The sequence below is a fragment of the Syngnathus leptorhynchus genome, chromosome 11 (assembly GCF_054491065.1).
Source record: "Syngnathus leptorhynchus isolate UIUO chromosome 11, UIUO_Slep, whole genome shotgun sequence".
NCBI classification, from domain to species: Eukaryota; Metazoa; Chordata; class Actinopteri; order Syngnathiformes; family Syngnathidae; genus Syngnathus; species Syngnathus leptorhynchus.
In genome coordinates this window covers 1,961,279-1,983,448 of record NC_141205.1, presented here as the reverse complement: position 1 = coordinate 1,983,448, position 22,170 = coordinate 1,961,279, and the positions used below count along the sequence as shown (strand labels likewise).

The following is a 22,170-nucleotide window of genomic DNA, read 5'->3' as shown; positions in this document are numbered from 1 at the left end:
GATGGATCACAATAGTCTATCATAAAAGAGAAAGTTAATTGTCGTGTGACTCTTGAGTGTCATTTGACACCAACTTGTCCTGCTCAGCGGCACACATAATTTTGTCCTTGACCTTCTTGTTGGAGGAGATGATAAAGTACGGACTGAGGAATGCATAACAGGAGGAAAAGAACACCCTCATGTCCGCCACCACTGGAGACACCTTAGCCTCGGTCAGCATGTAGATCCAGATCACATTATCGATGCCGAAAAAGAAGACGTACAGGACCACCAGGGTGATCACAGTTTTGCCCGCTCGGGTCTCAGCCGAATGGGAGCGACGGATGCCTCTCACCTGCCGGCCGTGGCGATGAAGAAGCAACAGAATGTAACCACTAGAGCCCAACATTAACGCCACAAAGGCAAAATCCCTCCCAGACACCGCAACCCCGTTGATAACATAGGACAAGCTGTCTCTGAAGTCCACGTGGCAGAAACCCAAGTTGAGCGTGAAGGCTGGGACGGTGCCGTTCCGCGGCGCCATCGAGAAGAATGGAGCTGCGATGCATATAGCCATGTTGAGCAACCACAGTCCGGCAAAAGTAGGGAGGACCAGTGAGGGAAGGGCAGGCTTCAGCCTGGACAAGTGAGGCCCGGCTGGGGCGATGGTCACCGCCTGGAACACGCTGAGCATGCAGGTGATGCACACAGAAAGCGCCCGACCAATTCGGTAGCCGTAAATCACCACCTTGCAGCCCGCGTCGTCCAGCAGGTCGACGAGGCCGAACACCGTCATGGTCTGGGGGACGCAGCGGGTCAGCAGGAGCAGGAGGTTGGCAAAGGCCAGGTGGCACAGGATCATGTCCACGGGAAGGAGTTTGCGCTCAATGAAGAGGATATTAGCGAACGCCAGCAGCACCACGGTGTTCCCCAGGATGCCCATTCCTGTTTGCAAGAGGAAGGAGACGCCTTTGATGGTCACGCACAGATCCATGCCACCGTGGCCCGGACCGGGCTTTTGGGTTCAAGCAGACAGAGGCGCACTTTGTCCTGAAAGGCACACGACCAATCTCACCTGAGCAAGTAGACAACAGGCTGATCGACAGGCTTTAACATTGCACTCGATGGCTTTTATAGCCTCCCATCTCCCAACGGAGATCTTTGAGTTCAACAGTTTCGATTAAATTAATTTGGCAAATTAAAACCACCAAACAGACGGGACGACGCTCTGGGAATATTTATGATATTATATTTATTCCTAATTATGTTGAAGGTGCGTACTGCTTTGAACAGTTTTGTTTTTCAGCCAAATTAAATGGAAAACTTGTTTCAGTTAGTTCAAGTCAAAAAGTGACACTTGTATATCATACAAACTCATTGAACAAAGAACTATTTCTTGATTTCATTTTGTATAATTGTAAAGATCATGGCTCACAGATTATGGTCATTCCTAATGAATCATTCAAATATGAATACAAATAAAATAGATAAATATAGTAACAAATATTAATCATGAAAATATAACATTTGTAAAAAAACAATTCACCATATAGTAATGGACCTGCATGCAATGTATGAGTATCTTGGTTTTGTGCATATCAATCTCCTCAAGTGTTCTAATGACAATTCCCACAAGAGTGACATTCTTCAAATCCGAGGACTCAAACAACGTTGTCACACTTGACAATAGTGCCACCAGCGCTCTCATCCTCTTCACATCCTGTTTCAGACGCAGACGAGCAAGACAATTAGTGATAACAACACATGTTGCAATTCATTGGGGACACAGGAACAACCTGTTGTTGTTCTTCATCCAACTCCAAAGGTTGTCATTGATTCAACTTCTAATTATTCCATGTTCGCACCATCAGGTTATTATTGCATGTTTGCGTTGCTGCTCATTTGTAGAGAAATTTCTTTCTCTAGGGAGAGATGTTATTTTCACTTCTGTGCGTTTTACATGTTTAGAGAGCTCATTAAAATGGCAAGTTCAAGCACGTTCTTTTGTATACCTTGGGTAAGCAATATGGCATCTGATTTGCATTGTAATTTAAAAACAATAAAAAAAAATAAAACCTCAAATGATCTGTTTGTTAAAAAACAAACAAACAAACAAACAGTGAAATGTTTAACTCTGAAATGCTTGCACCTACGAAATTATCCTTTTTTTTTTCTACGCAACCTCGAAAATGGAAATTATCCTTCTATGGTTTAAGAAACCAATCATCTTCAACAATATTTTAACCCACACAAATGTGAACTGACCAATAGTATAGATTTGTAAAATAAATGAATAAATAATTAATAATGATAACATTTTGGTCAAATAGGAGGTTTCAGCCCAATGTCACCGTTTTAACATTACGGCCCTCAAAGGCCTTGTTTTGTTTTAAAAAACAAAGCTGAACAAAATTTAACCCAAAGTTCTTCATGGATAGGTTGAGAAAAATGTACATGAGATAAATTAGGTGAACTTGCAAACTGATGCTGAAAAATAAGTTTGTGCTTGTGTGATTCTCACGCTGGACCAGTTCTGCTGTACTAGTTTCTGAAAAATACACTGTATATTATACGTAGTTTTCCCCCCCCAATTTTTTTGTTATGTGTAACTATATGAAATGTCTTCAGGAGGAAAGTGACACAAAAGGAATCTCGGAAGTCTTAGAATTAGAAGTACGTGCAAATGTATGACAATCAATGTTTTCCAACTTTCCAAAGGATGCTTCCAGCCTAGTCTTGAACATTCTATTAAACTAGACATTTAGAACCTCATGCCTGTATTGAAAAAAGGAACTTGTGATCTGGTTAGCACAAATATATACAGCAGTGCGAGGAATCATTATTAAATATATGTATTTATTTTCAATGAAACTGATTCAGTCTAGTCAAGCTTGGCTCAAACTTACATTCCTTATGCTTCCTAAATCAACACTTGGGACAGCTGCAGTTTCCACGAAGCAAGCGACAAGATTCAAGGTTGATTTTGTTTTATTGGAGCTCATTCTTGGAAATATACATCTGATTTAATTTAGCAAACAGCAAAGTTAAATGTTATTTTTCTTTTTAGAGCTTCATTCCAAGTTGGTTCATCATTCTGACACAAATTTACTGGATTATTTTTAATTGACTAGTCTACAAAGTGCAGTGACAATCAAATACATAGACAACGTTTTGAAGACATTTTGTAAAGGTAATATTGATAGTTCAGCTCACTGACAGAAGGTCTAGGAAAACAATCTTGTTCAAGAATTCATTTCGACTCCTGAGTGTCCATTGATGCTAGCTGTTCCTGCTCAGCCTGACACACAATTTTGTTCTTGACCTTCTCATTGGAAGAAATGATGAAGTAAGGACTGAGAAACGCATAGCAGGAGGAGCAAAATACCCTCATGTCCGGCACCATGAGGGACACCTTGGCCTCGGTCAGCATGTAGATCCAGATCACGTTATCCACGCCGAAGAAGAAGACGTACAGGACCACCAGGGTGACCACCGTTTTGGCCGCTCTGGTCTCTGTCCGATGGGAGCGTCGGAGGCCTCTCATCTGGTGGCTGTGACGGTGGAGAAGTAGCAAGATGTAACTGCTGGAGACCAACATCAGGGCCACCACGGAAAAATCCCTTCCAGAGACAATAACCCCTTGGATGATGTAGAGCATGTTGTCTCTGAAGTCCATGAAGCAGAAGCCCAGGTTGAGAGTGAAGGCAGGGGCGGTGCTATTGCGCGGAGCCGTGGAAAAGAGAAGGGCTGGAACGTATATGATCATGTTGAGCAACCACAGCCCGGCGACGGTGGGGAGCACCAGGGCAGGAAGGGAAGACTTGAGCCGGGACAAGCTCGACCCGCTGGGGGCGATGGTGACCGCCTGGAACACGCTGAGCATGCAGGTGATGCAGATCGACAACGCCCGGCCGATGCGGTAGCCGTAAATTACCACCTTGCAGTGCGAGTCGTCCAGGAGGTCGGTGAGACCGAAGACCGTCATGGTCTGGGGTATGCAGCGGATGGTCAGGATCATCAGGTTGGCAAAGGCCAGGTGGCACAGGATCATGTCCACGGGAAGGAGTTTGCGCTCGGTGTAAAGGATATTGGCGTAGGCCAGCAGCACCATGGTGTTCCCCAAGATGCCCATTCCTGTTTGCAAGAGGAAGGAGACGCCTTTGATGGTCACGCACAGGTCCATGCCACCGAGGCCAGGACCAAACAGGCAGAGAGACACACCTGGTTTGAAATGCACCACCCAAGCAGTTCCTAAAGCATGCTCACCTGAGCAAGAGTATGGCACACAACTCTTAAAGGCCAACGTTTATAGCCTCCAATGTCCTTGGAGATCTCATTTGCCTGGAGTTTCAGTAAAAAAACAACAAAACAAAAAAAAACCTCACAAACAATTGGAATCAAGTCGTCTCAAAGGAAACGTGTGGCCTGTCACAGAAGCCGAAGGGAATACGCTTGATCCGGGTTATGTTTTTCATCCCAATTTCTCAGCTTTAACAAAAGAAGCGACATAATCAAGGAGTAGTTTTGGACTTGATCAAAAGAGTGGCCGAGGCTTACATAAAGCCATCTTGGTATGAAAATTGCTAAGAAGTTCAATCCTTCCCATCGCAGCAAAAAGCAAACATTCAACTTGATCGGAACAAACGTTGACTGATGTCAGAAATGTTAATAAATAAGAATATGGGAGGAAACCGGATCACCAAAAGAAAACCCACGCAGGCACGGGGAGAACATTTAACAGTATGGATGGACCTATGAATCGTTCTTAAATCGAGATACATTCAATTTTACAAGGTGTGTCGCAAAATACTATGCGAAAGTATCTATACAGATGGACGGCGGGCTGATGGATGGATGAATAGATGAATGGATGGATGTGGCATGACGTCCAGCCTTCCACAATGTGATGATATAATGAACCTGAAAGCCAGAACTATATTAGTATTGCGTGCCATTTGTTTGTTTCTTGGATATTTCGTCAGTTATTTTTCGAAAATAGATCAATGTCATTCCGAGCGGATGCAGCCGAATCGGAAAAATGAAACCACACTGGCCTTAAATGAGCCATCAGGAGACTTTCGCATCCTTTGTGCTATTATGCTTGGTGACGCAGAGCAGCAGGACAATTAACGCGATAACAATTTATGTTGAACCCATTGGGGTGAGCCAACCTGTTATTTGTATGAATTGAAACCTCTTGCCTAATTATATTCCCTTTGCTGATCATTTGTAATGTTTTTTTTTGTTTAAATGAAGCTTCTTTAGTCTAGGGACAGGGTTGTTTCATTTTTGTATGTGTTTACATGTTCTGAGATCTCATTAAAATGGCAAGTTCAAGCACGTCTTTCTCAGTGGACTGCATCGTGTGCTCAAGTAGAACAATTACAATCGAGGCTTGCCGAATGATGTAAACGTGGTAATGACGCAAATCATTAGTCATGAATGCTGAAACTTAAATCCGAAGACTAGATGATTACGATTTAAACATTCAAAAATCAAAAAGTTGTGGTTTTACAAAGATGATTCGGAAACTGGGAGCATTTCTTCAACTTCACTCTTATGCTTGTGTGTTTTGGTGTGGGCCTTCTATAAGCCGCCCACACATTTGAGGAAGTTTCCATACCCCTATGATGAAATGAAGAAAAATTCATGGTGAATGGTTTTCAAACTTCAGAAAAGCTTATTTACTCTCTGAAAGGCATCACTTCAATTGATTTAGAAAATATACAGGCTTTTCCTGAAAAATATATACCAAATATCCACTTCAAATTGCAATTTTCATTTTGTAGTGTACAGTTTTTATTCAGTCCTGTGTGGCCTTAATACTCCATCCTTGGTCTTAATTCTCATTTAGAGTTCCAAAAATCCGTAAACGGTTGCAATTGCACTCAACATCATCAAGAAAATGTGTTACGGTGATGTCGCGATGAAGCAGTCATCTGGATTGATCTCAAGTAATTGCAGTCAAGTGCCACAACAGGGCAGAAGCTCAACCTCCGTTGAGCTGCAGACTATAAAAGGACCAAGCGAGTGAAAAGGGGGCACATCGGGGTGGGGTCCACACTGCCAGACGCTTGGCTCAGACACGGATGCGTTAGGTGAGTGGGCAAATAGGAGACTTTGCTTCTAAAATGTACCACTTCATTTGAGTTAAAGAGAATATTTTGAAACTCTTAAAAACGTGACTTCATTCTCAGTGTTACAATCTGAAAAAAAAGAAAAGAAAAAAACGTATTTCTTCTAATATTAAAACGAAGCTTTGGAAAAATGTCCACATTTTGATGACATTTGACATTTTTTTAGAAGAATCATGAAAAGTTTTTGCAAACATATACAGCATTGTTCTCAGAATATTACAACTTCAACGGACAACACAAAGACCTTTTAGACTTGAAACCATTTTTTTTAAATTCTTCAAACAAGCCAATTCTTTGGTGTGTGGCAGTTTTGCGAAGGAATGCTCTCAGAGGAGTTGGTCCGCGGGATGCTGTACCTGTCCCTGAGCGTGGTGGGCGTCCCCGGGAACCTGATGGTGATCCTGGCCTTTCTGTCGGCGCACTACCAGGACAAGCGTCTGCTGCCGGCCGACGCCATCGTGCTTCACCTAGCGTGCGTCAACCTGATGGTGGTGGCGGTGCGCTGTCTGCTGGAGACTCTGGCCTCATTCCGTCTGGCCGCCGTCTTCAATGACGCCGGCTGCAAAGGCGTTATCTTCGTGTACCGCACGTCGCGCTCCCTCTCCATCTGGCTCACCTTCATCCTGAGCGCCTATCAGTGTTTGAGCGTGGCCCAGCCCAACTCGCGCTGGGCCTCGGTCCGTACCTGGCTGGCTCGCCACTTGGGCCTGGTGTTCTTGCTCCTTTGGCTGATCAACACGTGCATGAGCTCAGCCGCCATCCTCTTCTCCTTCGGGGCCAGGAACACATCGGTCCCGACGAGGCACGGCATCAATGTGCAGTTTTGCTTTGTCAATTTCCCCTCCAAACTCTCCAAGGATAGCAACGGAGCAGCCCAGGTGGGCAGAGACGTCGTGCCCATGGCTCTCATGGCTCTCGCCAGCCTCATCATCCTGTTCTTTCTCTACAAGCACAACCGGCAGATGAGGGACCGACGCGCCGACAGCGGATCGGAGCGGAGGGCGGCCAAAGCCGTGGTGTCTCTGGTGACCTTGTACGTGGTCCTCTACGGGATGGACAATGGGCTCTGGGTATACACACTCACTTTGAGGACGCCCATGAGTAGCTCGCTGGTGTCGGACCTGCGCATATTCTTCTCGTCACTCTACGCCGCACTGAGCCCGCTTGTCATCATCGCCTTCAACAGGAAGGTGAACGGCAGGCTCGGGTGCGGCGTCCCGGCCGTCAAAGTTGGCAAGGAGCAAACTACAACACTCACTAAGAGTGCTCAAGAGCATTAGATACGTTTTCTCCAGAAAAAAATGATTTTTCATAAAAGGGAAATGTATTCTCCTAATATCAGAATGCATTTAATGAAAAATATAAAACTTTCTGAAATCATAAAGATTTTGTTGGGAAGGATAGCATTTTTATGTGACTACATCTTTCAAATTTCAATTTGAACTTTTTTTTTTTTTTTTAGCACAGGTCGAAGTGCATTCTGGGATGTAATCAGTAGGGGGCGACAGCCTTCAGGACACAATACTTAACTCGGGCAATACGAAAGTACATTGTCGTGATACTAAAAATCATGTTCAAATTTGGAATAAAACTCAAATGTTTTATATGCAACTAACAGAACAGACTGTATATATTCTTAAATACATTGTTGGTAACTTTATTCCTTTTTCTCATTCAAGTTACTCTCTGTGGAAGTTTACAGGAAAACTATCACAAAATAAAGAGAATTCGACAATGAATAAAGGCATTATTAAGTATCGGTACCCATAGTATCGGTGCATCTCTATCGAATCGTGAGGGGAGTTTGACTCGGGAGCTGCTCTTTAAACTCCAATTTGGAGTTTAAAACAAGACAAAGAAAGAAATGGAAAACAATGTTTGTCTTTCGTATGTTTAGGGACATCTGTTGGCATGGGAATTGGATTTCAAAAAGGGTGTGGAGGATTTAATAGGTGAGATTGTGTTGTCATCAAGTTTGGCAAAGCAAACATTTTACAGAGTGCTTGGGACATGTCATGTCATGTATCTGAGGTTTTTCTACAATTTTCCTCACTTAGTAAATTGTGTTCGAATCAAATTGAGGCATGTGCCCAAGGTGGACTGGCATCATTTTGTGCTTGTGCAGAACAGTTCATGCACACATCTTGTGTCCTGCAGCAAAGGTCACAAACAAAACAAAAACAAAATATTGAAAAAAACACAAAACAATCTGCAGATGATAAGTTCCATGTGTCTTACTCTTCAAACCACTGAAATCTGATTGACACAGATACACAGACTCCGGTGGAATGAAGGATAGAATACACGGATGGTTTCACGGATCGCCAAATTCCAAAGAAAAGGAAAGGGGAAATACAAATCTGCAGACTCCTTTAGGAACAGAAATGAGTCTTCCAAACCAGACGATTATTTAACATAACAGAAAAACAAAGCAAAGCTGACCATTTGATTTAAACTTACCTGGCAGTAACATGCATCAAATTAATGTTAGTAACTAACAAGGAAGTTCATTGATAAATGAGATTAACACACACACGCACGCACGCGCACACACACGCACGCACATGCGCACACACAAAAGCAGCAAAATGGCAGCTACTTGGAGGACATCTCAAGGATGAAGTAAATCCCAGTGGCTGTCTGTTTACCTGTGCAAGGTACAGGCTTTTTTGTCCGCCGTTCCCACCAATGATGTGGCGCTATTGGGAGCAAACACCGCCCTTGAGCCACGCCCCCTTGATCCTGCTGGCAGGCCACACCCAAAGTGGTTTTTGGAACAAATTCTGTGTGGAATTATTTTTAAAAATATGATCATGACTTTATTCTTTTAAAACTCTTTGTAAATTCTTTTCAACCACTCTTGTACTATTAAACCTGCCAGCAATATTTATGTAAACGCGAACAAGTTTTTCCTTCACGATAACGTCTTCACTTTTAATGATTTGAGTGCGTGACTAATTTAAATCGAATTAACTTTTTTTTTTGCATGTTGGATTTAATTATTATTTTTGCACTGTCATAAATAAACAACAAAAATGAAACAATGGCTGATTTGCAAGTGAGGAATGTTTTTTAGCCACTTCCTTGTGCGTTTTGACTGTTGACACGGTCGTCGTGTTGCAACTCGTCTGGAATGCACCCAGAGCTCTCTGCAGCTCACCTTGATCCAAGAAAACAGCAACAGCGTGCACATTTTGGGCCTTTATGTCCTCATGTGCAATTTATGCAGCAAGTCACGGTGGCTTGGACGCACGGCTTGAACCGTAGCGCAAGGCTCCTCAATTTCAGACAGCCAGCAAAAAGTGCTAGAATTCGGACATCATGTGGGATGATGAAAAGAAGCAAGCCAAAAGTGCAACATTTATGTTACCTGTGGGATCTAGTAAGAGAGGCGGACATGAGGGACCACACTGAAGGACTGGAAGGAGCCTTTCAATTTTGAGTTAATTCTTTTAAAATGACATTTCTTTTGTGGTAAAATTATAACTTATATGCAGTCAATTACAGGTTTGTATATATATTTTTTTACCTTACTAAATGTCTTATCTTCAATTATTTTTATGTCTTGTTTTTTTTCTTAACAAATAACAGCAGAATTCTCATGTATTTTTTGACACACAAAAGGTTTTCTTGTAAAATTTGATCTTACTCTTAAAAGTATTATCATCCAACTTTCTTTTCATCTCATAAGGTTACAGCTTTAATTTTTATTATTTAGTAATTATATTCCAGCAACGTTCTTAATTTTAATGTTTGTAAAACTACCCCGCCCACAGAATGACATAAAATGACTCGAAGATTACTTTTGGATGCTGGCAAGACATAAACAAAGCAGGCAAGTTCAAAAAGCACAAACTTGTGCAATCCGCACGATCTCAGCTAGTGTTTCGTGTACGGGCAGGCACCAGAGCGACGGGCTGGGAGCGGGCCGGCCTTGCCTCAGTTTGGCTTACATGAGCTGTTATGAGCAAGCCACTTGCACTGAGACTGGAGCAATGTGACAGAGCCAACTGCAAAATCCCTCGCAAGGTTTGCACTCAGGTCATTAAGCTGAGTAGCTCAAGAGAGAACATTGGCAATTGCACACCAGGGAAGGCTTTCACTGACAACTTTAAGGCCTTTGCCTTTAATGCAAAATGTCCCCCAGGTGCCGTTTCCTGCCCGACTTCTGACTAAATACATTCAAAACAAACTCGGCACTTTGATTTCCATCTCCTCAAGTGATTGTATTGAAATGCAATTGAAGCAGGGATAATTTAAGGCTTTTTTTTCTTTCCATTCTTAAAAGCAGTTAGCAAAGGCTGTTTCCAAAAGGGAAAGGCAGCGGAAACATTACGTGAGTAAGATACGATATTTAGATACCTGCAAATACTTTTCAAGTAAGTTGTTGATTTTGAAATATTGTTTTTTTTTTTACTGCATTTTTGCATTGCAATCATTACAACTACAATAAAGCTAGTAAACGTAAGCCACTTCAAACAATGCAAAATACATTTCAAAACAACACAGCATGCCAAATGTAAATAAATAAAGCGGAATCCCGTCTTGACGTTTTCCCCAGTGGAATTTTCCACAAGTCCCTTTTCTCCAAATGGAATGCAGACAAGATGCAGCAAGTTAGTTGAGAACGGCTTGCGGGTAGGAAGAGTATATGTTGAAAAGCGGCGCGGCCCGGCCCGGCCCCTTCATTACCCGCCGCGGGCCACAAGTCCACAACAAATAGCTGTGGAGTTGTGATTTCAGGTGAGCCTTGCTGCACATTTGGTCACTTGTGTTAATATCCAAATATAAAATATAAATAAATGAATTTCAAATAAGCAGGAGCTGCTCACTTCACATCTGCTGGGAAGCTTTTACAGCTCCACGCCTTGCTGAAGTTATACAATGAAGGCATGTGCTGACATGCTAGCATATTTCATCTTTTTCTGCAGGGGGAGCCAAGTGAATGACAAGCGCTCGGTGTATAGCCTGAATCAGATTTTTGGAGGGTTTCATTTCCATGTAGACAACATAATGGTTAGCGCACCTGCTTCACATTTCGGAGTTTTGGGGTTTTGCCCCCCGCCCTCACCGTCCCTCCCCCAAGGGTACAAGTCTAGTACAACATAAAATGAACAATAAAAGGTAAGATAGGGGGGAACATTTAAAATAAATGCGGAAAAGTTGCGACAGCTGTTGTAACAGGTTGCCGACTCACAGGCGCCGCCAGTACGGCAAGCCCAAAGTCAACTAGGATAAGTTCCAGCTCATTAGCGAATCATGTACGATCCAAACAGGAACATGATTTTTAACATTCGTTCAAGTGGGGTTGGCAAGCAGCATGCATATGCTATAAGAATAAATAATCATCATTTTTCTCATATTTATGATGCGATTGGCAGGCAACCAGTTCAGGGTGTACCGTGCCTACTGCCCAAAGACGGCTGGGATTGGCTCCAGCACGCCCGTGACCCTGAATTAAGAAATGAATATAATAGGAATGATTTTTTTTTCCTGCTGAAATGGAGCTATAAATTAGCATGCATGTTAAAATTCATATTGCGCAAGCTTTGATAGGTCAAACGTGAAAACAAAAAAATGAAAATTGAACCCCAGAGTTCAAACACATTAAATTCATCTTTTGACACAAGAGAATTGCAGCCTCCAAAACAAGATAAGGAAGGAGAGAGGGCCACCTGTCGACCATTAGTGGCATTACAAGAATGCCCAAGTACTGTCCCTGGTCCTCAGGTAAACAAAACTAGAATACAACTGAAAAAGTCAAATGTGTGACATCACGCGAGACTTCAGAAAATTATGCGAAGAATGGAAGGATTCATAACACGTATTTTGTGTGTGGGTGTGTGTGTGTGTGTGTGCGCGTGCGTGTCATTAACAGTACTGTATATACATATTTAGTATATATTAGATGAATCGATGAATTTGAATATGATGAGAGAAACTCACCTAGTAGTACAAATATTGGCTAAGCACATGCAATACTCTTGGCAGGGGCTAGGGGGTGCTATAGCCCTGTCAGAAATCAGTGTTATTTTTTTAATTATACTATTTATTATAGTGTGTATAGTATTATAGTGTGCATTATTTGACCAAAGAATGTCAAAGACATCTAAAGAAGTAGTAGTTTTAGACATCTGAGTAGTTTTTTAAAATTCAGAAAAATGCATCAGATGTCTCCTTTAGCAGGAGTAATATTGAAACGCTTTAAAGTTAATACATGTTTTCTAACGGTGACACTTTCACTTGGGAATCCATTCATTCAATTTCCCACGGGGGAAATTAGGAGGCCAACCATGCAGCTTCTCAGTAAACTAGCAGCTGCATTATAATATGCATCTCCTGTCTCTCTGGACCATCAATATCTCATCAGCCATCAACATTAATGCTCACATCTGGCCCATTCGGGGGGGAGACCCTCTCAACTCGCAGCTAATTAACGCTAGAGGTTGAATGAAGGCGATCCACTTGACCCCGGCCTGCCCGTGGAAGGTCGCTTCCCGGGAGATTGCGGGATGGTGAGGTTGAAGGTCGGCCTCATCGCAGGGCAAAGTGCGGTGATCAAAATCCACAGGGATTTTCTGTGGTCGGTCCTACGAGATGACTCGATGGCAAACGTTTGTTCAAGGTCTTGGAGATGTTAAATCGGGATCTAGCTTGTCGACTGGATTTTGGGGGGGCCTGGACTTGATGTTTTTCTATCTGCAATTTTGCATTGGAGGTCAGTGGTATTGGTCTTAATTTTCCACTTGTTGCAATGTCGCTGTAATCACATGCTAATACATACGATACGCGGGAAGACTTTAACAATGTGTATGCTTTCACGAGAAGCAGACGTAATGTGCCGAGGGAGCCAAAGGGATCGCAGAGCAGCAGCAAAGTGACACCTGGCCAATGTGAGCATGTGTTCTCCAAAGTGCTTCAATGCGTCACGCAGCACGAGTGTTGACACTCTCTACCAGAAAAGCACACTGCCGTTTGCTGAACCACATCTCAGCGAATGGGCTCATTTGCTGCATTGACAGAAGGTGTGTGTGTGTGTGTGTGTGTGTGTGATGGGAGCAGCGTGGTTGGAAGAAGGCTTACAGTAAGCCAAGCATCTCCAGGAAATTCTGACGTTTTCTTTTCCAAAAAAGGGAAAACCTTTGACATTTATCAGGTTGGGAGTCTGCAAAGGTCATTGCCTGCTTTCTTCTTCCCCGCCTCATCCCCTCTGGGCGTGTTAATGCCGCAGCATGGGATTGGCGGAGGGGGAGTGGAGAGCCATGATGTCCGACATTGACAACATAGGTCAGACGTGATGGAAGCAGGATATCAAGAAGCTTCTGCCTTTTACCATGCATTTGAATATGACGTGTGTGTGTGTGTGTGGATGGATGGATGGATAGATGGATAGATAGATGGATAGATAGATAAAAATAAAGAACAGCGCCGTCACGAATACCGAATTGAGTCCTAATGCCACCATAATGCATCATTTGATGTTATAACCGTACTCTCCACAAATCCCTCGCTGGACCGCAACCTCCTTATTGGAATCTTAATACAATTTCCATCAGTCATGGCTCAGTTTGCCTCGGCGGAGCTACGACGTGTTCAGGTTTTCCAGACGTTGACAAGGTAATTTACAGTTTGCTATTGTAACGAAAACGCCTCTAATAAATCATTCACCTGCCAGCTGTCCTCACTGGACAAAAAAAGATAATAGAAAGTTACAAATTAATCCACCTTGAGTCACAATTCAGTGAGCCTGTTTCACAAGTTATGATTTTGGCCCATCATGTTTTTTTTTAGGGGAGACACATCAAATACGATTGTGTCTACAACTATTCGTTTTGTTACCTTGACAACAGACCAAAGGGGACTGAACAAGAGAGCGTAGCTCCAAAAAAGACAATTAAAGTGTTTTCACTCAGGGCAGTAACACATCACACGCCACACAGTGTGTATGTGGCACACAAACACATCACCAAAGACAAAATAATCACCAGCAAGTCCACAATGTCACTAACTAATTAAGTATGTGGCACTTTTCAGTAGCTAACTGCTAGCTAACTCTCTGTTCACATTAAGAATACATGTAGCTCACTTTGAAGGCTCAAATCAATAGTATTGTCCAATTACTGCAACAGATGGCACACTCAGCTCCAAAGCCACCAAGGACGGAGGCAAACTATTGTGAATCAACCAACAGAGAGGATAAATAAATGAAGAGAGAGCAGAAGTAACTTAAATTGTCACTTGAAACGGCATTTGGAGGCGGGTGCATCCGTCCGTCCCCAGAGGCAAATCTCTATTTTTTGCCTTTGAACGCATACTTCATACACTCCCGACGCATTTGATGTTTATCGAGATGGAAATGATTCATTTGTCGAACACGAAATCCCCGCTGACCCACTCTTGATATATCAGGCTATTCTGGTGGTGGCAATCGGGTCACCGTGACAAAAACAAAGGGTGGAGTAGCGCAATCATTATTTCCCCAAACTGGTTTGCAAATTCAGTTTAGTGACTGCAATCTTGAGTAGCGCTGTCCATGGTCCTGAACGTGTTTGTTTACATGATAGTCTATCACTGGGAATTGGAGCTAGAAGCAAACAAGTACAGCGGAATCATCCCACTATGTAAAGCAAAGACATTCACACCATGGACAGCGTCCCTCATGCAACTGTCACCGAAGAGTGAATTTCCAAACCAGTCCGAATTGGGCACTTACAAAAGACACTTGAAATCGTCTGCAATGTTGAGCGTCGCTATCCATGGTGCTGAACGTATTTGATCACTGGGAATCTGAACTCGAAGCACCTCTACAATACATTTGGAAGTAAATAAACACAGAAGTAAATACAGTGTGCGTAATCATCAAACTCAAATATTAAAATAATAATAATAATAGAATATAAAGCGAACACATTCCGCACCATGGACAGCGTCACTGAAGCAGCTGTCACTAAAATTTAATTCAAATCAAATCCGAATTGGCGCACTTTAAAAAGACACTTGAAATCATCTCTATTTTAGGAAGTGATGCACAGCTTCCTAAATCCCCTCCAAGACCAAAGATGGATGCCGAAGCACGTCGTGGTCCGAGGCTGGGCTTCCCTGCTATTTGCATTTGTATGTCGGTCGCAGGACAACGCCATGATGAAGCTGCCATGGTGAGAAACCCTGCCGGGATTTATTCAGCGGCGCTAGTTGTCGCGAGCCATTGCTAGCCTGTCATCACGCTCATCAGAAGCTAATTTACCACATGTGGTTTTGGGTGCCTAACTGCAAATTAAAGTCAAATATTTGCCAATTGTGCTTCTCATCCGCTGCACTTTCTCTTCCGTTTGTCACTTTGCACAAAAATAGAGAGCACACATACAGGTAGGCCGCTGAGGCTCGAACACAGAACCTAATCACCGTGTAGCCCGCATGCGAACCACGTGCTGGAATTCCAGAACCCCCCGCATTCATTTGCAGCCCCAGTCATTTCTTGTGTCTTCTCTTGCTGAATATTCACACATGCACACTTTCTTCCTCTGACAAGAAAATGCACAATTTACACAGGGCGCGCAAAACTTCTTTCATCCAATAAGCCGAATGCAAATGAGTGGCGGCAAAGAAGGTCAAGCTTCAGTAAAAAGGCTGAGAATGAGCCGGGGCTTGTGGCGCATTCATACTAAATTTTAAACTTGACATTTGAATTGCTTCTTTATGGGATAGCAATTGCTCTATTTTTACAGGTCAAACTTTTTCATTTCAATTTCTTTCCTGAATACGTTTATATATTTTAAAAAAAGTAACAGCAACGTGTAGCGTTGACTGACAGGTGCTTATTTTGAAAACGTTAATGAGAACGACACAAAAGACGCAAGTCCCAACACCTGGAACAAGCTACCGTGGAGATAATTGTTTTTTTTCCCACATCCTGCTTTTGATGAACATCTCTTTAGAATGCGGCGGTGGCGGTGGAAACGTATAAAGCCAGGTGTTTACAAGTGATGGTGCAGACAAAAGATGTCTTTGAAGGACCCTCTCCATGGCATTCTTTGTACGCTGTGGAGTGAAAGGTTTTAATGGCCTTCCTGTGTTATTCTCTAGCGTGTTATGATGACTTGATTGGACTCGAAGCCTTCTTTTATTCGTGCGCGGGCCTCGGGTTGTTATGGTAATTCCCGTGAAGTAGATTGCACGTCGCTGGCCGCTCCACTCGGACCCAGGAAGAGCATTATCGAAAAGATAATCAATAGCGCGGCACATACGCAGACACTCCGAGTGACCGCGGCGGTTATCCGAGAAATGACGAGAAGGATGGAAGGCGGCGAGAGGCCCTCGGGTGCCGTTGGGCGCCTCGCTCGGCGGACCTGGGCTCGTTTCACGGTTGCCCATTAGCTGGCAGAGGCGCTCTTTCCGCCTTGCGCGAGGCAGGCCATTCAAAGTGCTTTACACAGCACATAAAGAAGCGGGTAAACAATATAAAATAGAATAATCGCCTCGCGGTACTTCGGCTCGATGCACTTTACAACCGACGTTCCTCCAGAGACTTTCCATTGGTCATGTGAGAAACCGGGCTTTGATTTAATGAATGGCATCGAGGCCAGCTTCTTCACTTACTCTCTAATGTGCAATAATATCACTGGAAGTTGACTTTGAACTTATATTGTTATTTTTATTGTTATGTCGACAGCTCGACATTTATCCCCCAAAAGAGTTTTCCGTAAACGCATCAATCTGGATTAAGGATCGAACGGCTCACTAAATGAGAATTGCGCTTTGACTCAGAAGCTTCATCTTTTCTGATCGCCGCTCGCCTTTAAAAATGGCCAAAATGTCAACTAAGGTTACGACATGGAAAAGGATGGAGGTGGTTTTCACGCTCCTTTGTCTGGCGTGTGTAATCTGCAAACACACTATTCCAAATTGCTCGGAGCGGACTAGAGGAAGGGCATGGGTGGGTGGGTGTTGGTATTTCACCAGAGAATCTGGCAGTGGTTGTGTTGGCAGCTAAATGCTATCTTGCTTGACAATTCACTTCAGCTTGCTCACTCTCAATTCTCCAAGCCTGCTGCTATTTTTTTTTTGTCTTGGTCCCGGTTGGTATAGGAAGGTGTCTGTGTTGTATACTTCTCGATCCCACAGAGTGCAATGCTATTGTTGTCGCGCATTGTTGTCTTCACCACACTTGTTGTGTGTATGTGTTTGATATCAGCTTTTAAGATTATTAATTAATAAAATAATAATAAATACATAAATAAATACAATAAATAAATAATATATCATATAAATAAAAATAACAAAAATAATCACATTCATTTAATTAATATAGATTTTAATAATCGGCTCGAAACGTAATATAAGAAAATTAGTAGGAGAAGAAGGAGGAGAAAGACCAAGACAGTGAGAGAAACAGGACAAGACAAGAAGCTCATGTTCGATTATGGATAGGCAGGAGAATGACGAGATGCATGAGCCAATGTTCGTCTTGTAGATCTGATTGTCATATTAGTAGAATGAGCTTCCAAAACAGCAAAATCGGTAGGGCAGTTCAGACAATCACAATTCATGGACTAATGAGAAATCAGTTCATTCAGTTCAGTTTCCAACCATGTGATGAATTGTGTCCTCCTCCACGAGTATGTCTCACATTCAGTTCACAAGTAGTCTTAAATAATGATTCACCAGATTGCTCAGCGGCTTAAACTACTTTGCCAACTGGTGGCGTGCTTTTAATCTGACACTGTTACGCTGGCGGCGCACGCCCCGCCGCCTCGGGCCGGCGGTGACGAATGGTGTTATTATTATTATTGAGTACGGCTAATAGGAACAGCACTCATCCACTTACTAGCTCCTCCATCACGGCCTCTTCTGCAGTGCGGAGGGCAGCTTCTGCACAGACCCGACGACTGAGGACATCTTCAATCACCCTTGGGGGTCAGGCTGTACAGTTCGCTTCGCACGGTGAAGGAGACACATTATATATCTGCTCAGTGATGACATCATCACCCGAGCTCGGGCCAAGACGGTGCCGCCGCCGCCGCCGCCATCTGCTTGGCCCTCGGGAAGTCTGTCGATCGCCCGCAGCTGCCCTTCTGACATCCCAAACTCACATCAATGCCAGTAATGAGTGGCCGACAGCTGCCTGATGGACCCCGTGAGTCACTTTTGGTAAAGGCTTGATCATCAAACATCCATCCATTCATTTTCAATAGCCCCTGTCCTCATTAGGGCGGTTGGGGGTGCTCAACTGACTTTAGGCGAGCCGGGACTGGTCGCCAGTCATTTGCAGAACTAAGTCAAATTCACATTAATGGACAATTCTGGTGCTATAATCACAACATGATTTGAACCCAAACTGGGGTAGATCTACCAACCATTTGCATCCTGCCAAACAGGAGATCCTATGATGTGTTAATAAATGTATGCTCTACCAAAAACATGACTGTTGCAGGGTAGGCTATGTTTAATATTCTAGTCGAATCCTGGAACCATTACTGTACATCATTGCCTACCCATGCTGTATGTGGCTCAATTGAGGAGTTACAAAATTCAGCCTACAGATGGCAGCGTTTAATCTCAATCTAAATTCAGGAGCAGCAGCAACGCATGTGAGAAATACATATAAAATCCTTGCAAAAAATATATGGAAGACGTTAAATTACACACAAGATTAAAGAGAGAGAGAGGTGAATGCCCAAATATTAGGTACTGGCACAAAAAAACTGGTACGAATAAAAAAAACAAGTATTCTAATCTTTGAATGAGTTTTGTGATGCAGATTTTGTATTTGGCTAGAGGCAGGTATACTGAAATGCTCCAAAATCACGATTGCGCAATTACTTCCTGCGCATTGATAATGGCGCAAAAATAAAACCCTCACACGTACGCACGAACGAACACGGGCATGCAAAAAAAAAAAAAAAAGGAACAGTCCGGGCGTAAAAATGCATTACAACGCCTGGAAGCAGAGCCTGAGGATGACGCCACAGGAGGCGTGGACGCTCCGTGAGACGCACACGAACTGAGGCGAACGAGCCTGCGTGCGCGCGAAGAGAGAGGGGGAGAGAGAGCGAGAGAGAGAGAGAGAGAGAGAGAGAGAGAGAGAGAGAGAGCGAGAGAGAGAGAGAGAGAGAGAGAGAGAGAGAGAGAGAGAGAGAGAGAGAGAGAGAGAGATTAAATGTTGGCTACGCGGGAACATGATCAATGCCACAGTTCTGCGGGAGGTTTCACTCGATGGAAGAGAGAATGCACGCCGCTGCGCGCACCACTTTGCCGGGCTGCCACGCGTAAAAGCCACAAAGCGTCTCCAAGCGTGCACACGCACGCACGCACGCACGCACGCTGACCTGACCGGACGTCCTCATGCGTGAGTCTCGTCATCTTTCAAGGTGAGTGGAGCTCTTGTATTAAGTTACAAAAAAAAATCCAAGTTTGTTAGGGATAGGAGTGTGAGTGGACTCATGTGGATGAGATTAATTTGGTGCTCTTATGGACTCTATGCTGTCTAGGGGGAAGGATTTTGTCCTGCTCCTCTAAATGTGCATTGATTAATCACCACTGTGCATGTGGGATAGACACACACTGGGAGCACTGGGATGGAGATAAAAAGCTGCACAGGCACAGTACAGTTGCGGACGTGCCAAGCTCCCCAATGTTGACCGGTGCACATTGGTGTCATATAGTGTCCATTTAAAAGGGATTTGCACCCCTTGAAACTCCTCTTTCTTCCAACCTCCTGGGTTGGCCTTATCTGGACAGGCCAGTTGGAGCTGCTTCTATTCTTCTTCCTCTTCTTCTTCCCGGACCCCTCCAGAGGGGCTCGAGAAGAGGAGGCGAGAGCGATGGAGCCAAGTCGACGGCCTCAGCCGCAAAGGCAGCGAGCCTGCACTTTTATCAGTCGCCTGCTAATTTTAGAATTCGAATGAGAATGGGAGCTGAAGTTGGATTTGGGATGAGCAGAGTTCATTTGAGCGGTTTTAGCCTGGATTTTACACTAGCTGCAGGTTCCATATGATTCCGAGCCTATTGGAGAGGCTATTTCCATGTATATACATTACAAGTGGCACATCATCAATATGACTGTTCTAATGAGGGAATACGGCATATAAAATACAAAGCCTGATTTTGATCCAGTCATTTTTAAAGAGATGGAAGTGGTTGTTTTTACAAGAAAAAAATATTAATATTAGAAGAATGAAGGATTTATTTGTAATTTTACGAGGTCATTTTTAAGAGAGAAGTCATCAGATAATTATGAATGATGTTGTCATGCATGTATTCCATCATTTCTTTTATGGAGGAAAATCGTAACTTCTACAGTTTGAGAGGGCTGATTTCATTTTATGCCGTTTTCATGCCCAGTTGTGTCACTTGACAGCGAAACATCTGGGTTGAAGCGAGTAAATCCAGCCCGAGTTCAGCTAAGTCAGTGACTAGAAATACATGATCGGATTCCTCATTGGTATCCAATTAAAAATCAGTTCTTGTTTTCAGAAGACAGCAACTGGCTGTGCATAAAAAACAGCTTCTGTTGCATTGTTTATCGATCTCTGATCGTGGAGCCTTTTTTAGGCAAGGGGGGGGGGTCATTTCTATTTTTTATTTTGCCGTCCTGAACTTGGAGGTGATGCCAGATGACTTGCGTCTTTGAGAACATCTGTCTGTGTCATCGCCGGTGAAAGCCATCTCTCTGATGCCCATTAATGGTCGAGAAACGCAACCGAATTTTGAAACATCATATTATACCGGTTCAATCGGTAGCATTGATGCAGGAGGGGTTGGTGGGGGGGTTGATGTGGGTGGGTTGGGGGCAGGGGGGGGGGGGGCTGATGTGGGTCAGCAGCACAGGCATTAGTGCATCAGGCGAATTAGTGTATGTAACACAATTACATAGTGTGTGAGTGCACAGCGGCGGTTACTACTACTATAGTCATACCCCAGCGTGCCCTCCCCCCCAACCGCCTCCAGAGCATCCACACCTCCCCCAAACTGTGAGCCCATCGCCCACCGAGAGGCTGATTAAACTCGACCGTTAGGATGCTCCAGCCCAGCAAGGAGGAGGAGGAATAGTGTTAGTGCAGTAGCGTAACATTAAGTACACCTGCCTAATTTCATAGCACACAATACAGGAGATTGACCTGTTAACAAAAGTGTGTGATTGTGTGTGTGTGTGTTATGCTGGCTGAACGACATTTTTAACAGACAGGACTGTACCATTTGTTATTCTGGGGTAGAGGTGGGGGGGCACTTTCATTGTGACTGTAAAAAGGAACAACTTGGTTACCATAGTTTTTTTGTAAAAAAAACAAAATTTGAAGAGCTTATCCCAATTTCATTTGGGTAAACTAAAACGATTTTGAAAATGTGAAAGTGTGTTTTTTGACTTGATATGATCGACACAAAACAACACAATATCACCACCCACAATCGTGAGTCTCCTCCCACAATCGATGTTAGCTGTAGTACCAAGACTGACCTTTTGGAGGGGGGACGGAGCCACCGGGCATTTAAACTGCAGCAAAGTACAGAGAAGAAAAAGTAATGTCTAGGCCAAGGTTTGTGAACCTATAATGCATATTGAAAAGGTTTAATATTCATGATTGATAGCCCTAAATGTGTGTGTGAATCCCTCTTAAACTCCCACGCCGCAAGATTATCGCTCACAATAATCTCGCCATCTGAGATAACAGATTGGAAAAAGGCTAGCTCAAATTTGGCCTCATTATTTTAATGAAAATTTTGATTAATAATGCAAAATCAAATTTTTATCCAGGGAATTGCTGGGATAATTAGTCGATAAAAATATTTAAAAAATATTTAATATCGTATAACCCAAAAGTGAAACAAATCATTATCTTGATAAAGGCTCACATTTTCTGTGAGCAGTTGTTTTTCAACCTGGAGGAAGGTTGCAAGTGTAACAAGGTGGGGTGGGGGGGGGGGAGTGGAATTAAGTGCGAGCGGAGGCAACGAGAGGAAGGAGAGGCAGTGAACGTGAGGAAAACGTGCGGCTCACCTGCCAGATGGCCACTCTGGTTGCTCAGCATGCAGCCAGCAGTACACTCTGTCGCCAAGC

At 43.5% G+C, this 22,170-nt stretch overlaps 3 protein-coding genes across 3 annotated transcripts; 1 reads left to right on the top strand and 2 right to left on the bottom strand.

Moving 5' to 3' along the window:
• Nucleotides 1-34: 34 nt before the first annotated feature.
• On the bottom strand, nucleotides 35-973 carry LOC147048769 (olfactory receptor class A-like protein 1). Its single transcript, XM_085923839.1, has one exon. It carries the CDS (start codon nucleotides 971-973, stop codon nucleotides 35-37), a length of 939 nt encoding a protein of 312 aa, XP_085779965.1.
• A 2,256-nt stretch (nucleotides 974-3,229) lies between these two features.
• LOC147048768 (olfactory receptor class A-like protein 1) lies at nucleotides 3,230-4,162 on the bottom strand. Its single transcript, XM_085924553.1, has one exon. The coding sequence runs from the start codon at nucleotides 4,160-4,162 to the stop codon at nucleotides 3,230-3,232; it is 933 nt and encodes a 310-aa protein (XP_085780679.1).
• A 2,268-nt stretch (nucleotides 4,163-6,430) lies between these two features.
• Nucleotides 6,431-7,655, top strand: ora2 (olfactory receptor class A related 2). Its single transcript, XM_085924204.1, has one exon. It carries the CDS (start codon nucleotides 6,437-6,439, stop codon nucleotides 7,394-7,396), a length of 960 nt encoding a protein of 319 aa, XP_085780330.1. The 5' UTR covers nucleotides 6,431-6,436; the 3' UTR covers nucleotides 7,397-7,655.
• Nucleotides 7,656-22,170: the final 14,515 nt, after the last annotated feature.